Genomic DNA, 24,750 nt, shown 5'->3' with positions numbered 1-24,750 from the left:
GGGAGAGGGGGCGGCGGAAGATGGGAGAGGGGGCGCGGCGGAGGATGGGAGAGGGCGCGGCGGATGGAGGAGCGGTGGAGGAAGGGGGGGCGAGGGGAAGGGTGGAATGGGAGTGGGAGGTGAGATTGGGGATAGCTACCTTACAGAATGGATCTAGGCAGCAGGATTGCAGCAGATCCGGGAGGGTGGAGAGGGGGCAGAGGATTAAGGGGATGGGAGAGAGCAGGCAGCAGATCTGGGAGGGGGCAGAGGCTGATGGGGGAGTGAGGTGGCAGATGCAGGGGCGACGAGGCTGATGGGGGAGTGAGGTGGCAGATGCAGGGGCGACGAGGCTGATGGGGGAGTGAGGTGGCAGATGCAGGGGCGAAGCGGCAGATGCAGGGGCGCAGCGGCAGATGGGGAGAGTGCGGCGGCTGATGGGGAGAGTGCGGCGGCTGATGCAGGGGCGGTGGAGCGGCTGATGGGGAGAGTGCAGTGGCTGATGGGGAGAGTACATTGGCAGATGCAGGGGCGGTGGAGCAGCTGATGGGGAGAGTGCAGTGGCTGATGGGGAGAGTGCAGCGGCAGATGCAGGGGCGGTGGAGCGGCTGATGGGGAGAGTGCGGCGGCTGATGGGGAGAGTGCGGCGGCGCGGCTGATGGGGAGAGTGCAGTGGCTGATGGGGAGAGTGCAGCGGCTGATGGGGAGAGTGCGGCGGCTGATGGGGAGAGTGCGGCGGCTGATGGGGAGAGTGCGGCGGCTGATGCAGGGGCGGTGGAGCGGCTGATGGGGAGAGTGCAGTGGCTGATGGGGAGAGTGCAGCGGCAGATGCAGGGGCAGTGGAGCGGCTGATGGGGAGAGTGCGGCGGCTGATGGGGAGAGTGCAGTGGCTGATGGGGAGAGTGCAGCGGCTGATGGGGAGAGTGCGGCAGCTGATGGGGAGAGTGCGGCGGCTGATGGGGAGAGTGCGGCGGCTGATGCAGGGGCGGTGGAGCGGCTGATGGGGAGAGTGCAGTGGCTGATGGGGAGAGTACATTGGCAGATGCAGGGGCGGTGGAGCGGCTGATGGGGAGAGTGCAGTGGCTGATGGGGAGAGTGCAGCGGCAGATGCAGGGGCGGTGGAGCGGCTGATGGGGAGAGTGCGGCGGCTGATGGGGAGAGTGCGGTGGCGCGGCTGATGGGGAGAGTGCGGCGGCTGATGGGGAGAGTGCGGCGGCTGATGCAGGGGCGGTGGAGCGGCTGATGGGGAGAGTGCAGTGGTTGATGGGGAGAGTGCAGCGGCAGATGCAGGGGCGGTGGAGCGGCTGATGGGGAGAGTGCAGTGGCTAATGGGGAGAGTGCAGCGGCAGATGCAGGGGCGGTGGAGCGGCTGATGGGGAGAGTGCAGTGGCTGATGGGGAGAGTGCAGTGGCTGATGGGGAGAGTGCAGTGGCTAATGGGGAGAGTGCAGCGGCAGATGCAGGGGCGGTGGAGCGACTGATGGGGAGAGTGCAGTAGTTGATGGGGACAGTGCAACGGCAGATGCAGGGGCGGTGGAGCGGCAGATGCAGGGGCAGTGGAGCGGCAGATACAAGCAGGCAGCAGAAAGAAAGCAGTGGCGTCAGATGCAGGGGGGGGCACAGCGTGAGAGCAGTGGCGTCAGATGCCTCCATGCATCTGACGCCGCTGCGCCCCCCTGCATCTGACGCCACTGCTTTCTTACTGCTGAGTAGCGGCGTAACATGCAGGGGCGCAGCTGGAAAGTAGCGGCGTCACATGCAGGGGGACAGTAGCGGCGTCAGATGCAGGGGCGCAGCGGGAGAGCAGGGGCGAAGCACATGGAGCAGGGCAGCGGTGGATCGGGGGCTGTGACTCACAGATGGGCGCCCGCAGGGATCGCTCTCCTCAGATTCCACGGAGGAAGAAGCTAAGGAGAGCGATCTCCTACAGCGAGCTCACCCGGTCCCAGATGCACGGTACTGCTTGGAGAGATGGGTCACAAGGCCGATCTCTCCAATCAGAGCTGGGGGCGGGTGCAGTAAAGCACACTGAGCTCCAGCCAATGGCCAGTGCTGCAGCTGCACTGACATAGCTGGATTTCAATGCTTCAGCCATTTTCAATGGCTGAAACATAACACTGGCTGTGATTGGCTGAGCGGCGTTCGTCAGCCAATCACAGCCTCCGTAGGTCCGGGAAGGAGACACCACCCCTCCTGAGGTCAGGTACAAGTCCTCTCCTTCCCGAATCTACAGTTTTTTAAAACCGATGGCGGTGCCCGGTGCTCTGGTGCCGCGATTCCGCCATGACGGATGTATCCGTCATGGGTCTTTAAGTACCAGGGCACCATGACGGCTAGATCCGTCAAAGGTCGTGAAGGGGTTAAAGGAAATCTGTGACCAGGTTTTTGCTACTTCATCTGAGAGCAGCATGTTGTAGGCAAAGAGATTCTGAATCTAACCATGTTTCTCGTAGATTACAAGGTGCAGCTGTTCTGACTTTATCTCCGAATTGAGTGTAGCAGCGATGGGAGCTGTCCCCACCCACACCAGGCTCCCATTAGAAATTGTGCATTGACTCCAAGGTATCAATTACAGCAGGGGAGAAGAGTCACACAAATGTTAATCACATAACAATAAAACATTTAATGTGAGTAAACAATAGCTGGCACACAGATAAGAGAAACAGATGTGGGTTTGTTTGTTTTTTTTTGTTTTTTTAACACTTGCAGCATTCTGTCCTCAGCTTACACTGCAAAATCCTGGTGACAAATTCCCTATAAAGAGAATATATGATCAGAAAAATAACACTGTTAGATTATATTTAATAAAGTATAATAATACATTTTATAATATTAATAATAAAGTTTAAAAAATGTCACGTTTCACAGCAGAAAAAATGTGGAAAAGGGAAATTAATTAGGAAAAATATTAACAATTGGTTTCTCCCTATAGTTTCATAGATGAGTAAAAGAAAAACATAAAGTAGTCTGAATCACATGCACAAGAAAGTCATCTGAAACCTCCAATGTGTATGGGGGCCTCCTTTTGTTCTCCAAGAGATAAGCTACTACTAAAAGAATAGATAGTGTGTAAACTGTAGATAGTGCGAAGGAGAACATAGGAGAGTTTGGTAAAACTTTCATGTGTATGGGAGAGTCATGGGAGATATCTTATCTATATGAAGTCCTTCTGACATTAGTCAATGTTCCCTAAGGAAACAATAAAGTACAGAGGTAATAATTCTCACATATCTAGTAAAACATAGTAAGAAAGAGACTTTAAATACAACAGCGGGTATACCACAAGAGTTTTACTTCTTTTTGATAACAATAAAAAGAAGTAAGAACCCTCAGGCAGAATCATTACATACGCTGTGGTGTTTAAAAGGTACCGTCACACATAACGAGAGCGCAGCTGAGTCACGGTTTCTGTGACACAGTAGCGATCCTGTTAGCGATCTTATGTGTGACACCTACCAACGATCAGGCCCCTGCTGTGAGATCGCTAGTCGTTGCAGAATGGTCCAAGCCATTTTCTTCAAAGGTGATGTCCTGCTGGGTAGGACACATCGCTGTGTTTGACACTGTGTGACAGGGTCACAGTGACTGCTGAGATCGTTATACAGGTCGCTACTGCGACCTGTATTGTTCCTGCATTGTTGGTAAGAACTGACTGTGTAACATCTCACCTCCGACCTCCCAGTGACTTACCTGCGATCCCTATCAGGTCGCATCGTTTTCGGGATCGCTGGTAAGTCGTTGTGTGTGACTGGGCCTTAAGAGTAAACATTGTTTGAAAAGCCAGCCAGGGATTATGCGTCTCGGCTGACTAGTTCGAGGCCTATCCCTGACAGCGTATCCCCACCCTTCACCAACCCTTTTGGGATACACATGGGGAGATACCTGTCAAGCAACTGATGTGAGCAAGAGAGAAGCCTCCTAGGAACCAGTCAATTAAGACACATGGTGCCCGGCCAGCTTGTCAAACTATGTTTTCCTGAAACACTACAGTGTTTCACAGTAAAACATATCTGGTTATAGTTGCACAGCCAAGCTCTGATTCATGCTACTCGTGCTTTGGGAAGCATGAATTGGGTGACAGGTTCCCATTAGAATTGTTATGACTGAGCTCTATTATTCACACGAGGATGAACACAACAGGAGAAGTATGAACCTTGCAATTCACAGGTCCCTCTAAGCCCTAAATTTGACACTGATTTGTCCCTACCTGACCCCGGAGGTTGGCACCCTACAGAGCAAGAGGTGATGGGATTGAGGACTGGGGCATGACAAAATTGTTCGACATATTACAAAAAAACGAAGTTATAATAATAGTTTTAAGTATACGGCATTAACATATTCTGCAACACTATACAATTCAGAAGGGACATGTACAAACAATATCAAAACATTACAGAGTACCACAAGTCAACAGATACTAAGATAAGTGAGAGCCCTGCTCGCAAGCTTACACTCTGAGGCTATTTATGCTAATAATAATAATAATAATAATATATATATATATATATATATATATATATATATATAAATTGCCTTATTCTGTCTCTCTGTCTATCTTGCGCCAAAATGACGTCATTACAGTGACAACCGTCGCATTGGCCGCTCGGCTCGGCCCGCCCCCGCCCCCTGCACGCATTTCCCGCTGGACTCGGCCCGGCCCCGCCCCTAGCACACGTTGGCCGCTTGTCCCCGCCCCCGGCACACGTTGGCCACTTGGCTCCGCCCCCGGCACACGTTGTACGCTCGGCCCCGCCCCGGCACACGTTGCCCGCTCGGCCCCGTCCCTAGCACACGTTGGCTGCTTGTCCCCACCCCCGGCACACGTTGGCCGCTTGGCCCCGCCCCCGGCACACGTTGACCGCTTGGCCCCGCCCCCGCCACACGTTGTACGCTTGGCCTCGCCCCTGACACATGTTGCACGCACGGCTCCGCCCCTCGCACACATTGGGCACCTATACACCTCCCCCCAGGACTACTCCACCTATTAGACACCTCCCCTCAGAACTACTCCTCCTATTAGACACCTCCCCCCAGGACTACATTACTTATTAGAATCCTCTCCCCCCAGGACTACTCCTCCTATTAGACACCTCTCCCCTCAGGACTACTCCTCCTATTAGACTCCTCTCCCCCCAGGACTACTCCTCCTATTATACTCCCATCCCTGCAGGACTACTCCTCCTATTATACTCCTCTCCCCCCAGGACTACTCCTCCTATTATCCTCCTCAACCCTCAGGACTACTCCTCGTATTATACTCCTCTCTCTCCAGGACTACTCCTCCTTTTATACTCCTCTCCCCACAGGACTACTCCTCCTATTATACTCCTCTCCCCCAGGACTACTCCTCCTATTATATTCCTCAACCCCCTGGACTACTGCTCTTATTATACTCCTCTCCCCCCAGGACTACTCCTCCTATTATACTCCTGCTATTATAGTCCTCCTATTATACTCCTCTCTGAGGGGTGCACAGCATGGGTGATGGAGCAGGATGGGGGGTGCGCAGCATGGGGGGATGAAGCACGATGGGGGGTGCAGCATGGGGGAATGAAGCACGATGGGGGTGCAGCATGGGGGATGAAGCATGATGAGGGGTGCAGCATGGGGGATGGAGCATGATGGGGGTGCGCAGCATGGAGGATGGAGCACGATGGGGGTGCGCAGCATGGGGGATGGAGCATGATGGGGGTGCGCAGCATGGGGGATGGAGCACGATGGGGGGTGCGCAGCATGGGGGATGGAGCATGATGGGGGTGCACACCTCCCCCCAAAACAAACACACCGCCAGACACGCACCGCACAACACACCACACACACACTGGGAACCACAAACACCGCCTTACACAGACACCCACACACACAGACAACACCACACACACAACACCCAACACACAAACATACGCACACAACGTGCAACACACACTGCACAAAACATACCTCCCCCCAAAACACACACATGCACACCACACCCACACAAACCGCGCAACACACACAGCACCACACACACACACACAACGCTGCAGACACACAGAGCTCTACAAACAACGCAACACACACAACGCAACACACAAACTACACCGCTCTCACACACCCCCACACCCAGACAACACCCAGAACATTTACAGCACCCTACACAAACACTTGGCAACTACACACAACAACATCTATATATATAACAAAAATCATACATTAACCACACAATAAATTCTAGAATACCCGATGCGTTAGAATCGGGCCACCTTCTAGTAATAATAATAATAATAATAATATGCAAGAATCAGAGGTGTAGCTAGGGGTTCAGCTCAGGTGGCAACTATCTCAGTGGACCCCTACTCAGGTAACCCTGATTACAGCTATGGTGGTGTAGCCTAACCATAGATATAGGGGAACTTTTGCAGATCACTGGGCTGTTACTGAAAATCACTATACAATGATTAATGCTGATATTAACGCCATACGGTGACCCTATAATGGTAGATATCAGTCCTGCAGAACATATTATTTATTACAGTACAATACATAGACAGTACAATTACAGATGGTGACTTACAAGTGAAATTCTTTCTGATGGAGTTGTTCACGATTCCCATCTTTTCCATAGAGCCCAGACTAATATAACAACTCCTTTCTGTTACGACTCATCACAGAGGTTACAACAAAGACACATTTGACTTCTCTCCTTTCCAGCACCGACCCCATCTATTCCCAATCTACAAAAACTATTCATTTTGCTGATACCCCAATACTGAGCCGCTGCTGCCATATGTGTCCCTATTACTAATCCTCTTAGTACCCCACATAATATCCATCATTCTGCCTCTTACAAAATAAAATACCTTGTTTGCGCCCTCTAGATAGTAAAATATCTACATTAATACAAATTGTAATGCCCTGTGCAGATGCTCTAGAAAACAGTACCCATATTTTGCCACCTAGAAAGTAATAAGTCCCCCAGTGTGCTCATTTCACAATTACAATAAATTGAGTGCACATATAACAATAATGCGTCTTATCTGTCAACTTAACATTTAATAATGTGTCCTGAGTCCCCCATATATAGTTCCCCTCTACACAGCATGACGTTCCCCACAGCTCCAACATACACAATATGATAGATACACAGCTTCCTTTACATAGCATGATGGGCCCGATAGCAGCCCTTTCCCACTGTATAATGGCCCCCAACAGACATCCCTATATGGTGGCAAACAGTAGCCCGCCCAATGTATGACAGCTCACAGCAAGCCACCTCCTCTATGATGGACCTCATTAGCTCTACTCATACTCTGTGATGTTCCCAAGTATTTCACAGTGTATTACAGCCTCTAGTATTCCCCCCCCAAAAAAACATCTTCTACTCACCAACCCATGGATCCAGAGGGGTCTGCCAGCAGACACGATCAACACAGTGATGTCATCACACTGGGCACGCAGAGCCACAGTGTGATGACATAATTATGCTTTTCCCTGTCCTCACGTCATCAGTGAGTTTCCCTGCTGTTCTGTACACAGCAGTCTTAAATCAACCTGCGGTCTCGAGAATGGAGAGTGGTAGTTCGGGGAGATCATGTCTCCTTGCTCTACCACAGAGCTTAACTGTTTTGGTGTACTGCATATGCTGATAGAATTTACAGTACCGATAGCATTGGGGGCCCCTGTGATCATGGGCCTGGTATGCAGGCATCAAGTTCCTCTGGCAATGGTATGCAGGCTTCAGGTTCCTATGGGCTCATTGCACTTTCACTTTCAGACAACATGGGTCTGCTCTGCTGTGCACACACTTTTGGCTCCAACTCCACTTTCCCGCAGTTGATCCAGCCTATTATATTTGGTAACTTTGCTACAGCTTTCACTTGACTTGTGGGCCCCTTCTAACTCACACCTCTAGGAAATACACTCCTTACAGATTGGTTCCTGGTGACACTAACCCTCAGGCAGATCGGGATGTTGGTACACAAATGCCGTGAATCACTGAATATGAGTATCTTCTTCTGGCCACCTTCTTACATTCCTCCCTTCTTTTAATTCACCAATCCTAAGGCAAATAGACACCTTATGCACTCCTATATTCTTCAGGAGGGCTTCTAATGCAGACAACATTAATTCTCACTCCCGCATCTCCTGCATGACCCTTTGCCAGATGAACTCATCCTGTGTGTATCTTGAGGGTGGGATAACAGCAATAGAGGGCTTTGTTCTATGAAGGTCTTCTTGAGGTGGTTCTACAGGGACATCTGAGGCTTCGTGTGGGGACTCAGATCCGGACCCATCTTCCAATTCAGTGGAAGTTGCGGGTTCTTCTCCTCGAGGCTCAATAGGTACTGCAAACCAATCATACTCCTCTCCAGGAGACCTTCTACATACGGTAGCCTATTGTTCCTTTGGGAGCTCAACTGCGGGAATCTCTCCTTCTGATATGCAGGGAGCAGTATGTTGAGATGCAGTATCTGACCTGGTGCCTCCTCCTGCCCCTCAGGTCAGACTCAATAGACTGGGTAATCGGGGTGAACTCTCCCTGTAAGGAGTCATCTCTCACCAATAGTCCAAATTATTCTTGGGACACTTATCCTGGATCAACACCCGATCTCCTGGTTGAAGAGACTTGGATTGTATCTGGATGGTCCATTTCCCAAAACTTTTGCTCCTCCAACGTTCTTAGTGTTTGGAGTTGGTGTCGATGTTCTCACACCCAAGTACTGATCTTGGCTCTTGTGCATTCCTCTTCAGAGTCGAGTTCTAAGTCAGTGATTTTCTGGCCATTCCGACCAAAAATCAGCATGTAGGGGGTGTATCTAGTGGTGGTGTGGACTCGATTGTTGTATACCCACACTAGGTCTGGAACAAATTCAGGACATCTCATCTTCCAGTGTTCCTCCAGGGTTCTTACCATTTGCATTAGCGTCCTGTTAAAATGCTCACAGGCTCCATTACCTTGGGGGTGGTAAGGCATTATTAGGGACTTATCGATGCTATAGAGTTGATGTATTTCCTCAATGACCTTCCTGTGGAAACAGGCCCCTTGGTCAGAGTGTATCCTCTTCTGGCATCTATACATGCGGATAAAGTTCTGGTAGATAAAGCGAGCTGCTGTCTCAACCATCTGTTCTCTGGTTGTAGTCACAACTGCAAACTTCGTGAAGTGGTTGGTCATCACCAAGCCATACTCATAGTTATTATCGGATGAACCAATCATTATGTATTCAAAAATCAACACTTCGAGTGGCTCAGACGTTCTAATTACTTGAGTGGGGGCCCTTTCTTCAAGCATCAAGCAGATTAGTTAATTTGCTGTCAACATTTTCAGCAGGCCCCTTCCACGCCTTGATATAATTGAGGCAAAGTGTGCACCTCTCTCATGCGCTTGCTGTTCTGAATTCTTTGGGCAGCTATGTTCTCTTGTACAATAAGCCATTTTTCAGAAAGAGCTGCTCCCACTGGCCAAGTGTAATGCCTTTTATTTGATCCAGCAGCCTCCTGTGCTGTTCTTTTCCCTCTCCATGGAGCCATAGTCAGGTTCAGTAACTGTCCTGGTTCTGAACACTTGGTCACTGTTTGGATAGTTTGTGTGTTTGTTTCCTTTCAGCCAATGAGTGTCCTATGATGTAATTTAGTTTGCCCTATCATCCGGTGGGTGTAACTGTTTAAAACCTCCCCGGGCTTCCATTTCCTGCTGGTGACATTTCTGAAGTAGACTTGGTTGGAACTATAGTCTGTTTTTATTGTGTTTCTCCTAGCAGATTACAATTTTTGGTTTACCTTATTTTACTCTGCACCTTCCCTCAGATTCTTTAGGAGGTACGTGGAACCGTCGATGGCTGCATAGGAAGCAAAGGTCCACGTGGTCATCCGAATAATCCAGTTAGGCTTGTTTCAGTCTGCACAGGGGCTCTTACGGACTGCGCAGCTGAAAGTTCTAGTCTGTACAAGAACTGAAGGGGTCAAGTGTAGTAGTTTTAAGTAAGACCTTATATTGTTACTTACCACATGTGCATTTTAGTGTGCATAACACCATGTATCTAATGTGCACTGTCTGAGAGGGTATCTTTCTTCTCTTTGGTAGGTCTCTGACCAAGGTTCATCCACTTTTGTAACTCAGTTCAGAGTCGGGCTGTTGCAACTGTTCCCAGTAGTCTCTGAGATCCTCAAGTACTTTTGAGGGTTACGGTTCCTTTTCTGACTCTTGGGCAGCTACCAGAGCTGTGGTGAAACATCTGAAGTCTGTGATCTCATCACCCTCCAGCTCTTCGTCCACCTTACTAGTTGGTCGCTATTGAATAACTCTGTAGGATATTTTGAAATTTGGACATTCGTGCAACCCACCGCTGCTTAAGGGCCCCCAGCTTTGCATTTTCCAGGTATGCGAGAAAATTGTTATCAGTCCACACATCGACTTCCAACCCCAAGAAGTATTCTGCGAACTTCTCTATCATCGCCTACACCAAGGCCAACAGCTCTAGCTTGAAGGAGCTATAACTAATCAGGATTCTTATTGGATTTTCTCAGTACCCAGCTAACTCAGGTGATCACTCACTCCTGTCCCTCCTGAACCTAGGCCAATACTATCCCCAGACCCTAAAGATTTATTTTTGTACTGCAGACACTTTCTCCTTCATGGGATACACTTCGCTAAAGACGTTATGCCCCAGCTGTTTGATGTCTTTCTGGAACAGATTACATTTTTGGGGCTTAATCTGTATCCCATACTTCTGAAGCCACTGCAGCATCTTTCCAAGTCTGCTGAAGTGCTCCTCGTAGGTGGGTGTAAAAGATGATGATATCATCGATGTATATCAAGATTGCCTTTAAATTCAAATCTCCCAGACATCTTTCCATAAGGCTTTGGACCAGAGTCAAAAGGCCAGCCAAGTTCAACAGAGCATTAACAGAATGTCTCTCTACAATCAGATTGCAAATTTGTCTTTATTATGAAACGGCAAGGCAAAATAGGTAGGACTAGCAAATAGTGATTTTCTCTGACAACTATCACACTCCATGGGCTCACCAACCTGTGGACATTTGGCAGCCATTAAAGCTAACAGGCCTTAATAATCTGGCTAACAAATCTATATCATTTCCCACTTTATGTTCTGTATCATTTCCCACTTTACGCCCCTTTTAAATTCTGGTTATTTAGTTTGGCTGATAATAGATTAGTCCTGTAGATAGTCATCAGTATTCCAATAAAGTTCCATGGCGTGTCAATTTTTCTTGTGGGTACGCTGAGTTTTCTGTGGTGAAAACGCATGTAATCCACACATAAGAATGTCAATAAAGTTTTGCCAACGCTAACTACCAGGAGGTTTAAAAGACAAATCAGCTTTATTTAGAGCATCACTCAAACAGAGACATGAAAACAGTGTCAAAAACAGGATAAAAATGAGAGCTAAAACTCACACAAGAACGCAATGAAAAAAAAGCAAGTAATCTAATTAACATAATACTATAGGTGCAGAAATGGTGAAGAAATTCTGCAAAATCAAAATGGCACTGAAACCTCATCTTGGGAATGTAGCCTTATATTGTTTAAATGTATCAACCATCGAGTTTGATTGCAAGGGATTTTACTGCTCCAATCAGTCACTAGTGGATTTGAAAACGCACCGCAGGTGAATTTAAGCAGTATGAAAAAGAAGCACTGAGTGAGGGAGATTTTTATAACTCTCATCCACTTTGCTGGAATTGTAAGGCACGAAAACATTCTCCAAAGCTCATCATGGAAAGTAGCATATGACAGGAACCTAGGAGAAATGTACACACCAGCAAAATGTTTTCCTCTTCTCCCATCACACTACATATTACTAACATATACAGTAAAGTAGTGGCTAAATAATATCATCATACTGCTAACTGAGAAAAAAATAACCATATATTCCTATACATGTATGCCTCTTTAAATAAAAAAAAAATCTCGATAAATTATCTGTCTCTTCTATTAATTAGTACTCATTACAATAGAAAAATGAAGCTATAGGTCAATTACAAGATGAAGTTAAGTTGTGAAATGATGGAACAAAATGCTTCTGCTATGACATGATATTGCAAGAACTGTAGTATTTTTCAGTCATCTTTCAGTAGTGGGTGTAAAAGGATGTCATTTTATTGCACCATCTAAACATACCCAAAGTTATACAGGCGCATCTCAATAAATTAGAAAATCATCAAAAAATGAATTTTTCAGTAATTCAATACAAAAAGAGAAACACATTTATTATATAGAGTCATTACAGAGTGATCTATTTCAAGTATTTATTTCTGTTAATGTTGTTGATTATGGCTTAAAGCCAATGAAAACCCAAAAGTCATTATCTCAGAAAATTAGGATTTAAAATAGTCCCTTAGTTTGGTTTAGTAGGCTACACAATCATGGGGAAGACTGCTGATCTGACAGACGTCCAGAAGGCAGTCATTGACACACTTCACACAGAGGGTAAGCCACAAAAGGTCATTGCTAATGAAGCTGACTGTTCACAGGGTACTGTATTTAAGCATATTAATGGAAAGTTGAGTGGAGGGAAAAAGTGTGGTAGCAAAAGGTGCACAAGCAGCGGAAAACCGCTGCCTTGATAAAATTGCTAAGAAAAGACCATTCAAAAATTTGGGGGAGATTCACAAGGAGTGGACTGCTGCTGGAGTCAGTGCTTCAAGAGCCACCACACACCGACGTATCCAGGACATGGGCTACAACTGTCACACTCCTTGTGTCAAGCCACTTACGACCAATATACAATGCCAGAAGTGTCTTACCTGGGCCAAGGAGAAAAAGAACTGGACTGTTGCTCAGCGGTTCAAGGTGTTGTTTTCAGATGAAAGTAAATTTTGCATTTAATTTTGAAATCAAGGTCCCAGAGTCTGGAGGAAGAGTGGAGAGGCCACAATCCAAGCTGCTTCAGGTCTAGTGTGAAGTTTCCACAATCAGTGATGGTTTGGGGAGCCATGTCATCTCCTGGTGTAGGTCCACTGTGTTTTATCAAGACTAAAGTAAATGCAGCTGTCTACCAGGAAATTTTAGAGCACTTCATGCTTCCCTCTGCCGACAATCTTTTTCGAGATGGAAATTTCACTTTCAGGCAGGACTTGGCACCTATTCACAATGCCAAAACTAGCAATACCTGGTTTAATATCTACAGTATCACTATGCTTGATTGGCCAGCAAACTCTCCTGACCTAAACCCCATAGGGAATGTATGAGGTATTGTCAAAAAAAAGATGAGAGACACCAGACCCAACAATGCAGACAAGCTGTAAGCCATAATCATCAACATTAACAGAAATAAACACTTGAGTAGATCACTCTGTGTGTAATGACTCTATGTAATATATGCGTTTTCCTTTTTGTATTGAATTACTGAAATAAAATTAATTTTTTGATGTTATTCTAATTTATTGAAATGCACCTGTATCTATACAATACAATAATTTCATATTATAGGAAAAGTATTGGCCGAACCACACTTGGTGCAAGTCTACTAAAAGTAAATAAAAGTCCAGTACAGCCGGACCAGGATAATGCAAACTTCCTTGTGAATTTTAAATCTCCACAGAGTCATTATGTCATCATGTCACAGTTGATTAGTGGATACCATGATGCTGGCATTCGAGTGCTAGCTGAGGACGCTCACTTTGCCCTGGTTCGGCTGCATCGTAGTACCTACATTTACAATGGACTAAGACATCTGCAGAAATCAATAAAACATCATTTTTATTTTCTCAACTCCGTTGCAGTGATATTAAATTGTATAGTTTAGGTTATAATTTATTATTAGTCCAAGGGGGTGTTACCAGACATTTGTCTCTGGAGACATGTACTTTGTCCCATGCATGACATTGATCAATCATATGCAGGAGCTGTCAGCAGGTAAAGAAAATAATCTTCCCAGAGATGGTCAGACCTTGCTTTCTCCTGTTAGGTGTAATGATAGACAGTTCTGCTCTCAGCCCTAAACTCTGCAGCTACTGTGGAGGGCAGTGTTTTCCATCTCCAATCTTCCAGACCCAACAAGAGATCATGTTTTCAGTATAGTCTCCTTAGTCTTGCACAAGTGATAATTCCATCCCCTGTGCAATAATAAAAAATAATATGAAATTATAATCTGTTAGTAGACTTTTAAGGCTGAAGTTAGGGAACACTAATGTAGAGTGCAGCTCTCCTCTCACAGCACTGTCGACTCTGTCCCTCCACCCCCAGACTGCCTGCTTTGAGATGAAAGCTAGAGGTGGTTGTATTCACACTTGGGTCAGCTGTACTTTGCAGAAAAAGTGCAATGATCAGGGCTGTCTAGGATTACATCTCATAGGAAAAATCATGTTCTTGTGATATATTGGCAGTGTGTACATTTTACCCTTACATGACGCCCACTGCTTATGATTGGTTAACGCCATGCAGGAAAAAATGTACTCAGTCCCAGAGACAAATCTCTGGTAATGCCCCCTGGACTAATAAATTGTAACCTAAACTTTACAAGATAATATCTCAGAAACTCATGAGAAGTTAAAAAATAAAAATTATGTTTTACCCAGCTCTGCAGCCACTATTCCATAATGTTACAAGTTAAACTGGTGAAAGATTCTTTTTAAATTCTGCTTTTATTTTAATGTAATTTTTGTTTATTTCAACACTTAAATTTACATTTTTCAGTACTTCCAGATTCCAGCCAACAAGCAACCCAAATGCTTCTAAATTTGCTCAGAAAGCGACACAATCTGATGTTTGCCCACGTTGTTCAAAGACGGTGTATGCTGCTGAGAAAGTTATCGGAGGAGGAAATGTGAGTAAAACTAAAAGTCACTTGTTGCGTACTAAAACCTTGAAATAAATATCATAGGTAAAAAGCAATACTCTCTCTCTTCTCTCTCTCTCTCTGTATATATGTGTATATATATATATATATATATACAGCTCTGCCAAAAATCAAGAGACCACTGCAAAATTGTCAGTTTTTCTGATTTTTCTCTTTATAGATATATTTTTTAGTAAAATATAAATTGTTCTTTTATTCTATAAACTACTGACAACATGTCTCCGAATTTCCAAGCATTAAATTTTGTATTTATTTTCTGAAAATGAGAAATGGTCAAAATAACAAAAAAATGCATTGCTTTCAGACCTCAAATAATGCAAAGAAAACAAGTTCATAGTCATTTAGAAACAACAATACTAAGAATGTTTTAACTCAGGAAGAGTTCAGAAATCAATATTTTGTGGAATAAGCATGATTTTTAATCACAGCTTTCATGCGTCTTGCAATGCTTTCCATGAGTCTTTCACACAGCTTTTGGGTGACCTTACGCCACTCCTGGTTAAAAAATGTAAGCAGTTCTTCTTTGTTTGATGGCTTGTGATTATCCATCTTCCTCCTGATTACATTCCAGAGGTTTTCAATGGGGTTCAGGTCTGGAGATTGGACTGTCCATGACAGGGTTTTGATGTGGTGGTCCTTCATCCACACATTGATTGACCTAAATGTGTGGCATGGCGCATTGTCCTGCTGGAAAAATCAACCTCAGAGTTTGGGAACATTGTCTGAGCAGAAGGAAGCAACTGTTTTTCAAGGATAACCTTGTATGCAGCTTGATTCATATGTTCTTCGCAAATTTTAATCTGCCCAATTTCTAGAGTAAGTTAATCTTCTCTGATGAGTCTAATTTTCAGCTTTGCCCAACACCTGGTCGTCTAATGGTTAGATGGAGACCTGGAGAGGCGTACAAGTGTCTGGCACTCACTGAAATTTGGTGGAGGATCAGTGATGATCTGGGGATGCTTCAGCAAGGCTGGAATAAGGCAGATAATAGTTACCTGCACAAACAGATATCCTCCTAAGATCTAAAATCTAAAAGCCAAATCTAAAAAAAAAACACTCCAACTTCCAAAAATATTGAGCTTTGATATTTATGAGTCTTGGAATACTACCCTGTGGCCCGATTTTCAAAGGGAGGTGATCATGTTCTGCATCAGTATGTCACAATATATACTGGTATTTATGGCTCCCTCAGAGAAATATAATTCCCCACAACTGGCAGCACCATGCTTGAATGTAGGAAGACACACTTGTCTTTGTACTCCTCTCCTGGTTGCAGCCACACACATTTGACATCATCTGAACCAAAAAAAATGTATCTTAGTCTCATCAAACCACGGGACATAGTTCCAGTAATTCATATCCTTAGTTTGCTTGTCTTCAGCAAACTGTTTACAAGCTTTCTTGTACATCATCTTTAAAAGAGGTTTCCTTCTGGGATGACAGCCATGCAGAACAATTTTGTTTGCAGTAGGTGGCTGATAGTCTGAGCATTGAGAGGCTCATTCTCCATTCCTTTAACCTCTTCAGCAATGCTGGCAGCACTCATATGTCTAGTTTGAAAAGAAAACTTCTGGATATGATGTTGACCATATGCATTCATATTGAATTGATGATGCCCTAAAACTTTGTAATTCACTTTTTTTCTCTATCTCGTTCCGTTTTCGAGATAAAAATGCTAACTTCGTTGTTTTCCACCAGGTGGTGCTATAGGTGGTTTCATTGCATAGCGCATGGCTACTTTACTATACCTAGACACCACTTCTATGCCTATAGCTGCTGTCGTTCTCAAGTTAATGGCGGTGGACAGGATATGGGTGGACACACTGTATATAAGGTATACAGGTATAACTTTTTTCAGCATTCTATAACCTGTATGCCCATAACAGTTTAGATAGGTCAAATGTGGTGACCGATTCCCTTTAAAAGCTTCTAAGACACACACCTGTGCCTTGGTTTTGAGACTGAGACTTAGGGCGGATTTCCACGTTGCGACATCGCACGTGCGAGGTCGGTGGGGTCAAATCGAAAGTGACGCACATCCGGCGTCACTTTCTACATCGTAGTGTATAAATGCTAGATGATACGATGAACGAGCGCAAAAGCGTCGTTATCGTATCATCGGTGAATTCTCCGACATTTCCATAATGCCGGTGCCGCGACAGGTACGATGCAGTTCCTCGTTCCTGCGGCAGCACACATCGCTGTGTATGAAGCCGCAGGAGCGAGGAACATCACCTTACCTGCCGCCGGTGGCTATACGGAAGGAAGGAGGTGGGCGGGATGTTTACATCCTTCTCATCTCCGCCCCTCCGCCGCTATTGGCCGCCTGCCGTGTGACGTCGCTATGACGCCGCACGACCCGCCCCCCTAGGAAGGAGGCGGTTCGCCGGCCAGAGCGACGGTCGCAGGGCAAGTGAGTGCATGTGAAGCTGCCGTAGCGATAATTTTCGCTACGCCAGCTATCACAAGATATCGCACCTGCGACGGGGGCGGGGACTATTGCGTGCGACATCGCAGCATCGGCTTGCGATGTCGCAACGTGCAAAGCCCGCCTAAGACTTTCAGTAGTTTGTGCTCTGCAACCTGGCTGTGGGCTGCAAGATGTCTCCTGTAGATCAGTGGCTTCTAGTGCTTTTTCTGCAGCTGCTAGTTACTCTGGCGTTCTGTCAGCGATCTGTCCTCACTCTTCTAGTACCTCTTCCCTATCCACCTGTGGTTTTCAGAATTTCTTCCTGGCTGTGTGCGGTTTCTTGGTATTTATTCTTACCTGTTACTCCAGAGTTTTACCTGCTATATGCCTGCGGATTCCAGCTTTGCAGTACCTGCCTTTAGTTTCCTGGATGTCTCCTGTCTATCTGCCTGCGGCCTCTAGTAACTGTGCTACCAGTCTGCAGTCTTCAGTAACTGTCCTACCTGTCTGTTTTCTCTTCTGGCCTGCTGCGCATAGTGACTATCCTACCTGTCTGCCAGCGGCCTCCAGTTACTCTGCTACTAATGTGTGGTCTTCAATGACTCTGCTACATCTCTGCAGTCTCCAGGACATCTCCTGTCTGTGTCCTGAGTGCCTCGCCTGTCTGCTGCCCAGACGCACATGGTCTGTGTGACAATTTGGACCTTGGGCTTGGAGGATCTACATCACCTAGCGAGCCTAACAAAAAGGAGCTGTGTTCGGGATCTGTACACTGTTACCAGCTTCCACAGGAACTATGCAAACAATAATTTAATAGATGAAATAATTAAAAAGGATCTATCACTAACTCTTACAATGTAATCTGTATACATCATGAAACGGATCACCTGACTGATGAGAATGATGTACTTACTATGCAAAACTATTCCAAAATGACTGTATAATCCTTTCTGAACACTCAGCATTTTATGAGCCCAGCTATTTACACTGCAGGATTTTATGAGTCAACTATATTCATGCTGTACACTATATCTCCCCCCCACTTAGCTTGATTGACAAGATCTTATCTGTTTATGCTCAGGAGAAGCTGTAATTTCTCTAGCATTGTAGTAAGACATAACATATCTTCCTGCAGCACTTCCAGTGTGCAACAAGTTTCGAAGACCAACTGATGCAGGAAGCACAATTCTGCATATATGTACTGCAGCAAGCCTTTGAGTACTGTGCTAATTTCTAGTACTGCAGGTCTTGATTACATGCATGTGGCTAGCTTTGTCTGAAATCCAGGTCATGTGTCTCTCCCTCTGTTACGGAGATTGAGCAGAATGTAGTGTGTGGAAACTGCTTTTGAGACAAGGCTTTTTAGTGTGAGCTGTGCACAAAGGGAAACAAAATTTGTTTACTGCTGTAAACACAGGACCTCAAGTTGAAGGGGACATCAAGACTGGTGGGACAATACTCCTTGTTTATAAAAAGTTTGTTTCAAGAAAATAGACTGAAAACTGTTCGGGTGAGCCCGCACTAACAATTACACTACTCAGAAAAAGTTAAGGATATTTGGCTTTCGAGTGAAATTTCAGGATGATCCTAAAATGCCCTCTAACTTTTTCAGCTGAACTTAATGTGATCTTCTCTAAACATTTGAAGGCACATGTCCAACTGTTCAGGGTTTCCATACTTTTTCATAACTTGCTATTCTCTAACATGGAGCTTAATGGCAAAATTCACAACAGGTGTTTGATCCTTGACTTGCCCAATAAATTTCGGAGTTCAGTTAGATTTGGTATTTAAACAGTCCTCCTCACCATGCTGTTCACATTTTGACATCATGAGACTAAAGGCCCCTTTACACACTGAGACTTTCTAGCGATCCCACCAGCGATCCCAACCTGGCCGGGATCGCTACAAAGTCTCTGGTGAGCTGTCAAACAGGCAGACCTGGCCAACGACGCAACAGCGATCCGGACCTGCAGAACGACCTAGCTAGTCATTGGGGACGTTGTAAAGCAGCTTTTTGAAAGGGAAGTCGCTGTAAAGTCCCCTTTACACACTGAGACTTTCTAGCGATCATGCTGCACAGCGGGAAACAAAGGACCAAAGAATGGTCCTGAACGATTTGTAGCGATCAGCAACTTCACAGCAGGGGCCAGGTCGCTGATGTGTTTCACACACTGCAATGTCGCTGGGGAGGTCGCTATAACGTCACAAAACCGGTTGCGTTACAGCGATGTCGTTTGCGATGTTGCAGTGTGTAAAGCCACCTTAAGACAACACCTAAAAATTGTTCAACATTGCCTCGCCATTGTGAGACTTCAAGCAGGATATTCTCAGAGGGAAGTGGCCAGTGAGCTTAGTGTCACCGTCTGTCAACAGAGATACAGAGAGACTGGAAGAGGCACTAAAAGGCATATAGGTTGACGAATTTTGGCCACATCCTACACGGATACCACTTCATTTTGAACAATGCCTTTCAGAGCCAGATGATGAATGCCACACAACTCCAGGCAGATTTAAGAGAGGTGAGAGGCACCCAAGTGTCACATCAGACCATTTGAAACCGTTAACATCCGTGTGGTCTACTTGTGGCCTGCAAGGGCACCTGATCGCACCACTAGTCACATACGTCACCATCTTACTGGATGACGGACTAGTGTGCATCAGTGCTGTTCACTGATGAAAGTCGATTCATGCTGAGGAGAAATAAAGGCCACCAATGATGTTGGAGACATCAAGGAGAGCGCTATGCATCCGCCACTCTTGTCACCAGACAACTTTTTGGTGGTGGTGTTACAGTGTAGACCATCTAGTCAATACAGAACTGCCTTACACTTTGTGAATGATACAGTGATAAGCCCCTACTACTTGAATAACATCATTAATCCAGTCACTGTGCCTCTGCATGAGCAACACAGATCAACAGATGCAACAGCTCATTGAGGTTGCATCATTAGGGAATGGCTGCTGGAAACTGGCGTACCTCAAATGGAGTGGCCTGCACTCGCTCCAGATTTGAATCCCATTGAAAACATATGGGATCAGCTGAGTCGCTGTGCAGAGGGCCGTACCTCTGTACCCCAGAACCTCAAAGACCTGAGGGCCACCCTTCAAGAAGAGTTGGATGCCATGCCCCAGCAGACAATACCTCGACTTGTGAACAACATGAGAAGTTAATGTCAATCTGTAATTGATGCTCAAGGCTACATGACAAGTTATTGAGCCTGACATTTTTGAGGGGGGTATTTCCACCACTGTTATTGGCTTTTGTTTCAATAACTTGCTTGAGATGAGGAAATCACCACTGCATGATTCTACTTAGATGCTCTACTTTCATGATAAAATATCACTACAGTGTGAACGTTTTACGTTTTACATATATTTCACCCAATAGTCAACTATCTCTACTTTTTTGTGAGTAGTTGGATGTAACCCCAGCATTTTGTGCACAATGGGTGCATTTCTGGTACTACCAAAAGGACAAGCCTCTTCAGTCCCAGATTTTCTACCTGTTACACCTGATGCAAAAATGGCTGCAGCCTGAGACCTGCTTGCTTGGACAGATGGTGGAGAGAGTGGTTGTGGACCGATTTATCCATGCACTACCGAAAACCATGTAAAACTGGGTTGCCCTGGGAGATCCCTAGGATGCAGATGACTGTGAGTCTCGTGGAAATATATTTAGCTGTGGAGACCTCTTTGAGCAATCAAGGGAGCCTTAAGTCACTTTTTTGAGATACACAAAAAAAGGTCTAAGTCTCAGGAGGGGTTAGAGCCGGGTTCAAAGGGTACATCTCATACCATTGTCTGTTGGCGGTGTTTCTCCCCAAATCAGTTATCAGCCATTTGTCCTTTAACTTCTGAGCCAATGCACTGCTCCATAGGCTGGCACTACTCTTACTTTGCCTGCCCTGACTGACAGTGCTGTTCCTCATCCTGGCAAGGGACATCAGCTGTGACAGGTGACAGTGAATGGTGTAACTGTCATTGGACTCAGGTTTGGTGACCCTGGTAAGGACCACACTCCTGCATTTGCTAGTCCCTAGAGAGGGGGTAGGGGTAAGCTGTATCCATGCTGACACCAAGAACTATTGCATGTCTCAGGTCAACTTACGCAAAAGACTGCGGTTCCGTGATCACTTCCCAGTAGTCTGGTATGCTGCCAGGAGGTGGCTATAGTAATAAGGTCATGTGATGTGAACAGTGAATTTCATTTCACTTTACTAGCTTGAAAGTAAGATTTGTAGGCATCACTTAGAGCCAATATCCATAACCTGGAAGAGTCCCAGGACAACTATGAGACTGCCAAGTTCAGAGACTTATCAGTTAGTGGTACCCTGGAAAATTTAAATATGTTAACTGATGTTCTCTAGGAGCCAGGAGCCTAAAGTCATTGGCCACAAATGGCCAGGCATAATAATGATCTGTTGTGTTGAGGGACCAAAGTGAGAGGCTAGATAAAAGAAGATATCCTCAAGGCACAAGAAGCACAGTCCAGGTCCAGGGAGTATAATTGGTTGGTTCAAGTGAGACAATTTTAAACATGGGATCGAGTACTTGTGTTAGTACCCACAGGGGAGACCAGGTTCCTTACCCAGTGGCTAGGACCCTATACGGTGGTGGAAAAGGTTAGAGGTCAACTATAAAATACATCAACTAGAGAATAGGAAGCCCTTTCCTATATATTATGGCAACCTGCTAAAATCCTGGAAGGATAGGAAACCACTAGAAACCCCTTTGTCACCTTTCCAAAGACAACACAGCTGGAAAATGGTACCCAAAAATCAGGACAGGTTCTTGGGATTAGTGGATCACCCGCGAGTCATCAAGCATGAGTCTCCTGCTTGGGTCAATTTAAAGAGCCCTATGTCATGATTCGCCTCCCTATCCACATGGCTAGGGGGCGGAGCCTTCTCTCAGGCCTCACTTCCGGCCCCTGGATGCCTTTAAAATCTGACACTTCCAGTGAACCAGCGCCGGCTATAAGCTTAGTGCTGCTTTGCCTGTGATTGCTGGTCCTGTGAGTGATATCCTGATCTGTCTGTTCCTGTGCCCCCGTGCCCTTGTCTGTATTCTGTCCCCTGGTCGTCCCTCCTGTCCTGTGTCCCCCCTCCTATTCCCCACTCTGTTGCTTCCTCCGGTACTGACCTTGGCCTGACTTTGACTCCGCTTTTGCTCGTCCCTCCGGTCCTGCTTCTGCCCGTATGGTGTTTGACCCAGCCTGTCTGACTATTCCTTGCATGCTCTGCTTCTCAGCTGTGCTGATTAGGCAGTGCATGAGAACGCTGTGCATTTCCTTCCTGGTTCTCATTGCTCTGTGTAGTGTCGTCTGCTGCAGAGCCATGGCTCCCCCTGGTGGCAGCATTACAGTATAGCCGGCCTCAATAGGCTTTATCTCCCATAGGAAGGTAAAAAAAAAGCCATTTAATTCTTGGTAGTGGGATCCAACTTTGCAGGATAACAGACTGTAATGGATCCACTCAGTACTTTGTGCGAGCAAGTAGCCAACCTTACGCAGCTGGTGCAGGATTTGGCTGCAGAGCATCGCACCCTAGTAGCTTCACACAACATTCTGCAGAGTGAGGTTTCTGCTTCTGCGAGGGCCACCTCGGTGGCAGTTACCTCACAAACCGTAGGACAGCATAGTCCCACTGATGTCCAACTGACCTCCCCCGAACCCACGGTGATGCTCCCCGATAAATTCTCGGGGGAGAAAAACCTATTTCGGACATTTAGGGAGAGTTGCAGGCTTCTCTTCACTCTCCGGCCTCGGTCCTCGGGGAATGAGACCCAGCGGGTGGGGATCATCATGTCGTTACTTAGAGGGGGTCCCCAGACCTGGGCGTTTTCCCTACCCCTTCGGCCCCGGAACGGCATTCGGTTGACCTCTTCTTTGACTCTCTCGGGGTGATATATGACGAACCAGACCGTGTATGGGTGGCTGAGGACAGGATCATGTGTCTCACTCAGGGAAACCACACTGCTGAGCTATATTGTTCTGAGTTTCGGCAGTGGTCCACTGAGGTACGATGGAATGATTCTGCACTCAGGTGCCAATTCCGGAGAGGTCTTTCAGACTCCCTGAAAGACGCTTTGGCTCTGCACCCTCCTCCCAGCACCTTGGATGATGCGATGACGGAGGCAGTTCGTATGGACCGCAGATTACGGGAAAGAAGGGGAACCATGTGTGAGATTCTGCCCCCTCTACCTAGGGCACCTTCTTTGCCGGCTATGGAACAGATGGAAGTTGGAGCCATCAGTCCAGATGAGAAGGAGAGGAGAAGACGCCGGGATCTCAAGCTGTGCTTCTATTGTGGACACCATGGACACTGGAGGAAAGACTGCCCGGCTTGCCCCTCCGCTAAACAGTCGTTGGGAAACTTCTAAGTCTGGGTAACGGTCGACGAGGTTGCCCAAACTATCAGGTACCTTTCCTCTCCTCCAATAAGATACTTCTGAATGTCAACCTCCGGGTCAAGGAGTCGGTCTGGTCTGCTACTGCCTTTGTTGACTGTGGGTCCGCTATGAACTTCATTGACTCTGAGTTGGTCCAAAGATTAGAGTTAGGGACAGTGAGGTTAGAAGGACCCATTCAACTCCTGGCAATTGATAAAACACCGCTGCCTCAAAACCTCATTCGGTTTGCTACAGAAAAATTTACTCTGGTGATCGGGTCTCTGCATTCTGAAACTATTTCTTGTTTTGTAATGGCCAATCTCCCTGCTGGATTAGTGTTGGGGTATCCATGGCTAAGGTTACATAATCCCGTTATTGATTGGGAGTGTCATACCATAGTCAAATGGAGTCCTGCTTGTCATAAAAGGTGTTCTCCGTAAGTCCTGAGGGTCTTCCGGAATACCTGAGGGACTACGGAGACGTATTCTCGGAAACAGAGGCCGAGGTTTTGCCGCCTCATCGCCCATATGACTGTGCCATTGATTTACTTCCCAATACCAAATTGCCCAAGGCCCGTTTATATCACCTCTCGGGTCCAGAAAGGGCTGCTATGAAATCATACATATCTGATAGTATACGTAAAGGGCATATCCGTCCTTCTTCTTCCCCTGTGGCTGCTGGGTTCTTTTTTGTAAAGAAGAAGGACGGAGGTTTAAGGCTATGTCTCGATTTCCGAGAATTAAACAAAATTACTGTGAAAAACACGTATCCGCTTCCACTCATCCCTGATCTCTACAACCAACTCTCTGAAGCCCGGTAGTTTACCAAACTAGATCTCAGGGGGGCCTATAATCTTATCCGTATTAGAGAAGGGGATGAGTGGAAAACGGCCTTTCTGACGTCAGAGGGGTTATTCGAGAATTTGGTGATGCCTTTTGGTCTAACAAATGCCCCTGCGGTGTTTCAAAATTTCATCAACGATATCTTCTCTGATTTTCTTGGTCATTTTGTGGTCATCTATCTCGATGACATTTTGATTTATTCTGCTGATAGAGATACGCATATTATGCATGTTCGCTCAGTATTACAGAGATTACGTGATAACCATCTCTTTGCCAAGCTTGAAAAATGTGTTTTCTCTGTTCAGGAAATAGCCTTTCTTGGGTTACTC

The 24,750-nt window shown here is 46.2% G+C and overlaps 1 protein-coding gene across 1 annotated transcript in view; it reads left to right on the top strand.

Moving 5' to 3' along the window:
* LOC142291356 (cysteine and glycine-rich protein 1-like) overlaps window positions 1–24,750 on the top strand; it is a 66,751-nt gene that overhangs the window by 30,398 nt on the left and 11,603 nt on the right. The window contains exon 4 of the mRNA XM_075335825.1: window positions 14,617–14,746. Within this exon, the coding sequence (XP_075191940.1) occupies window positions 14,617–14,746 (130 nt within the window). The remainder of the gene's footprint in view (window positions 1–14,616; window positions 14,747–24,750) is intronic.

The sequence above is a fragment of the Anomaloglossus baeobatrachus genome, chromosome 2 (assembly GCF_048569485.1).
Source record: "Anomaloglossus baeobatrachus isolate aAnoBae1 chromosome 2, aAnoBae1.hap1, whole genome shotgun sequence".
In the NCBI taxonomy this organism is placed as follows: Eukaryota; Metazoa; Chordata; class Amphibia; order Anura; family Aromobatidae; genus Anomaloglossus; species Anomaloglossus baeobatrachus.
The sequence above is the reverse complement of the archived record's forward strand: the minus strand, read 5'-3'. Positions and strand labels throughout refer to the sequence as shown.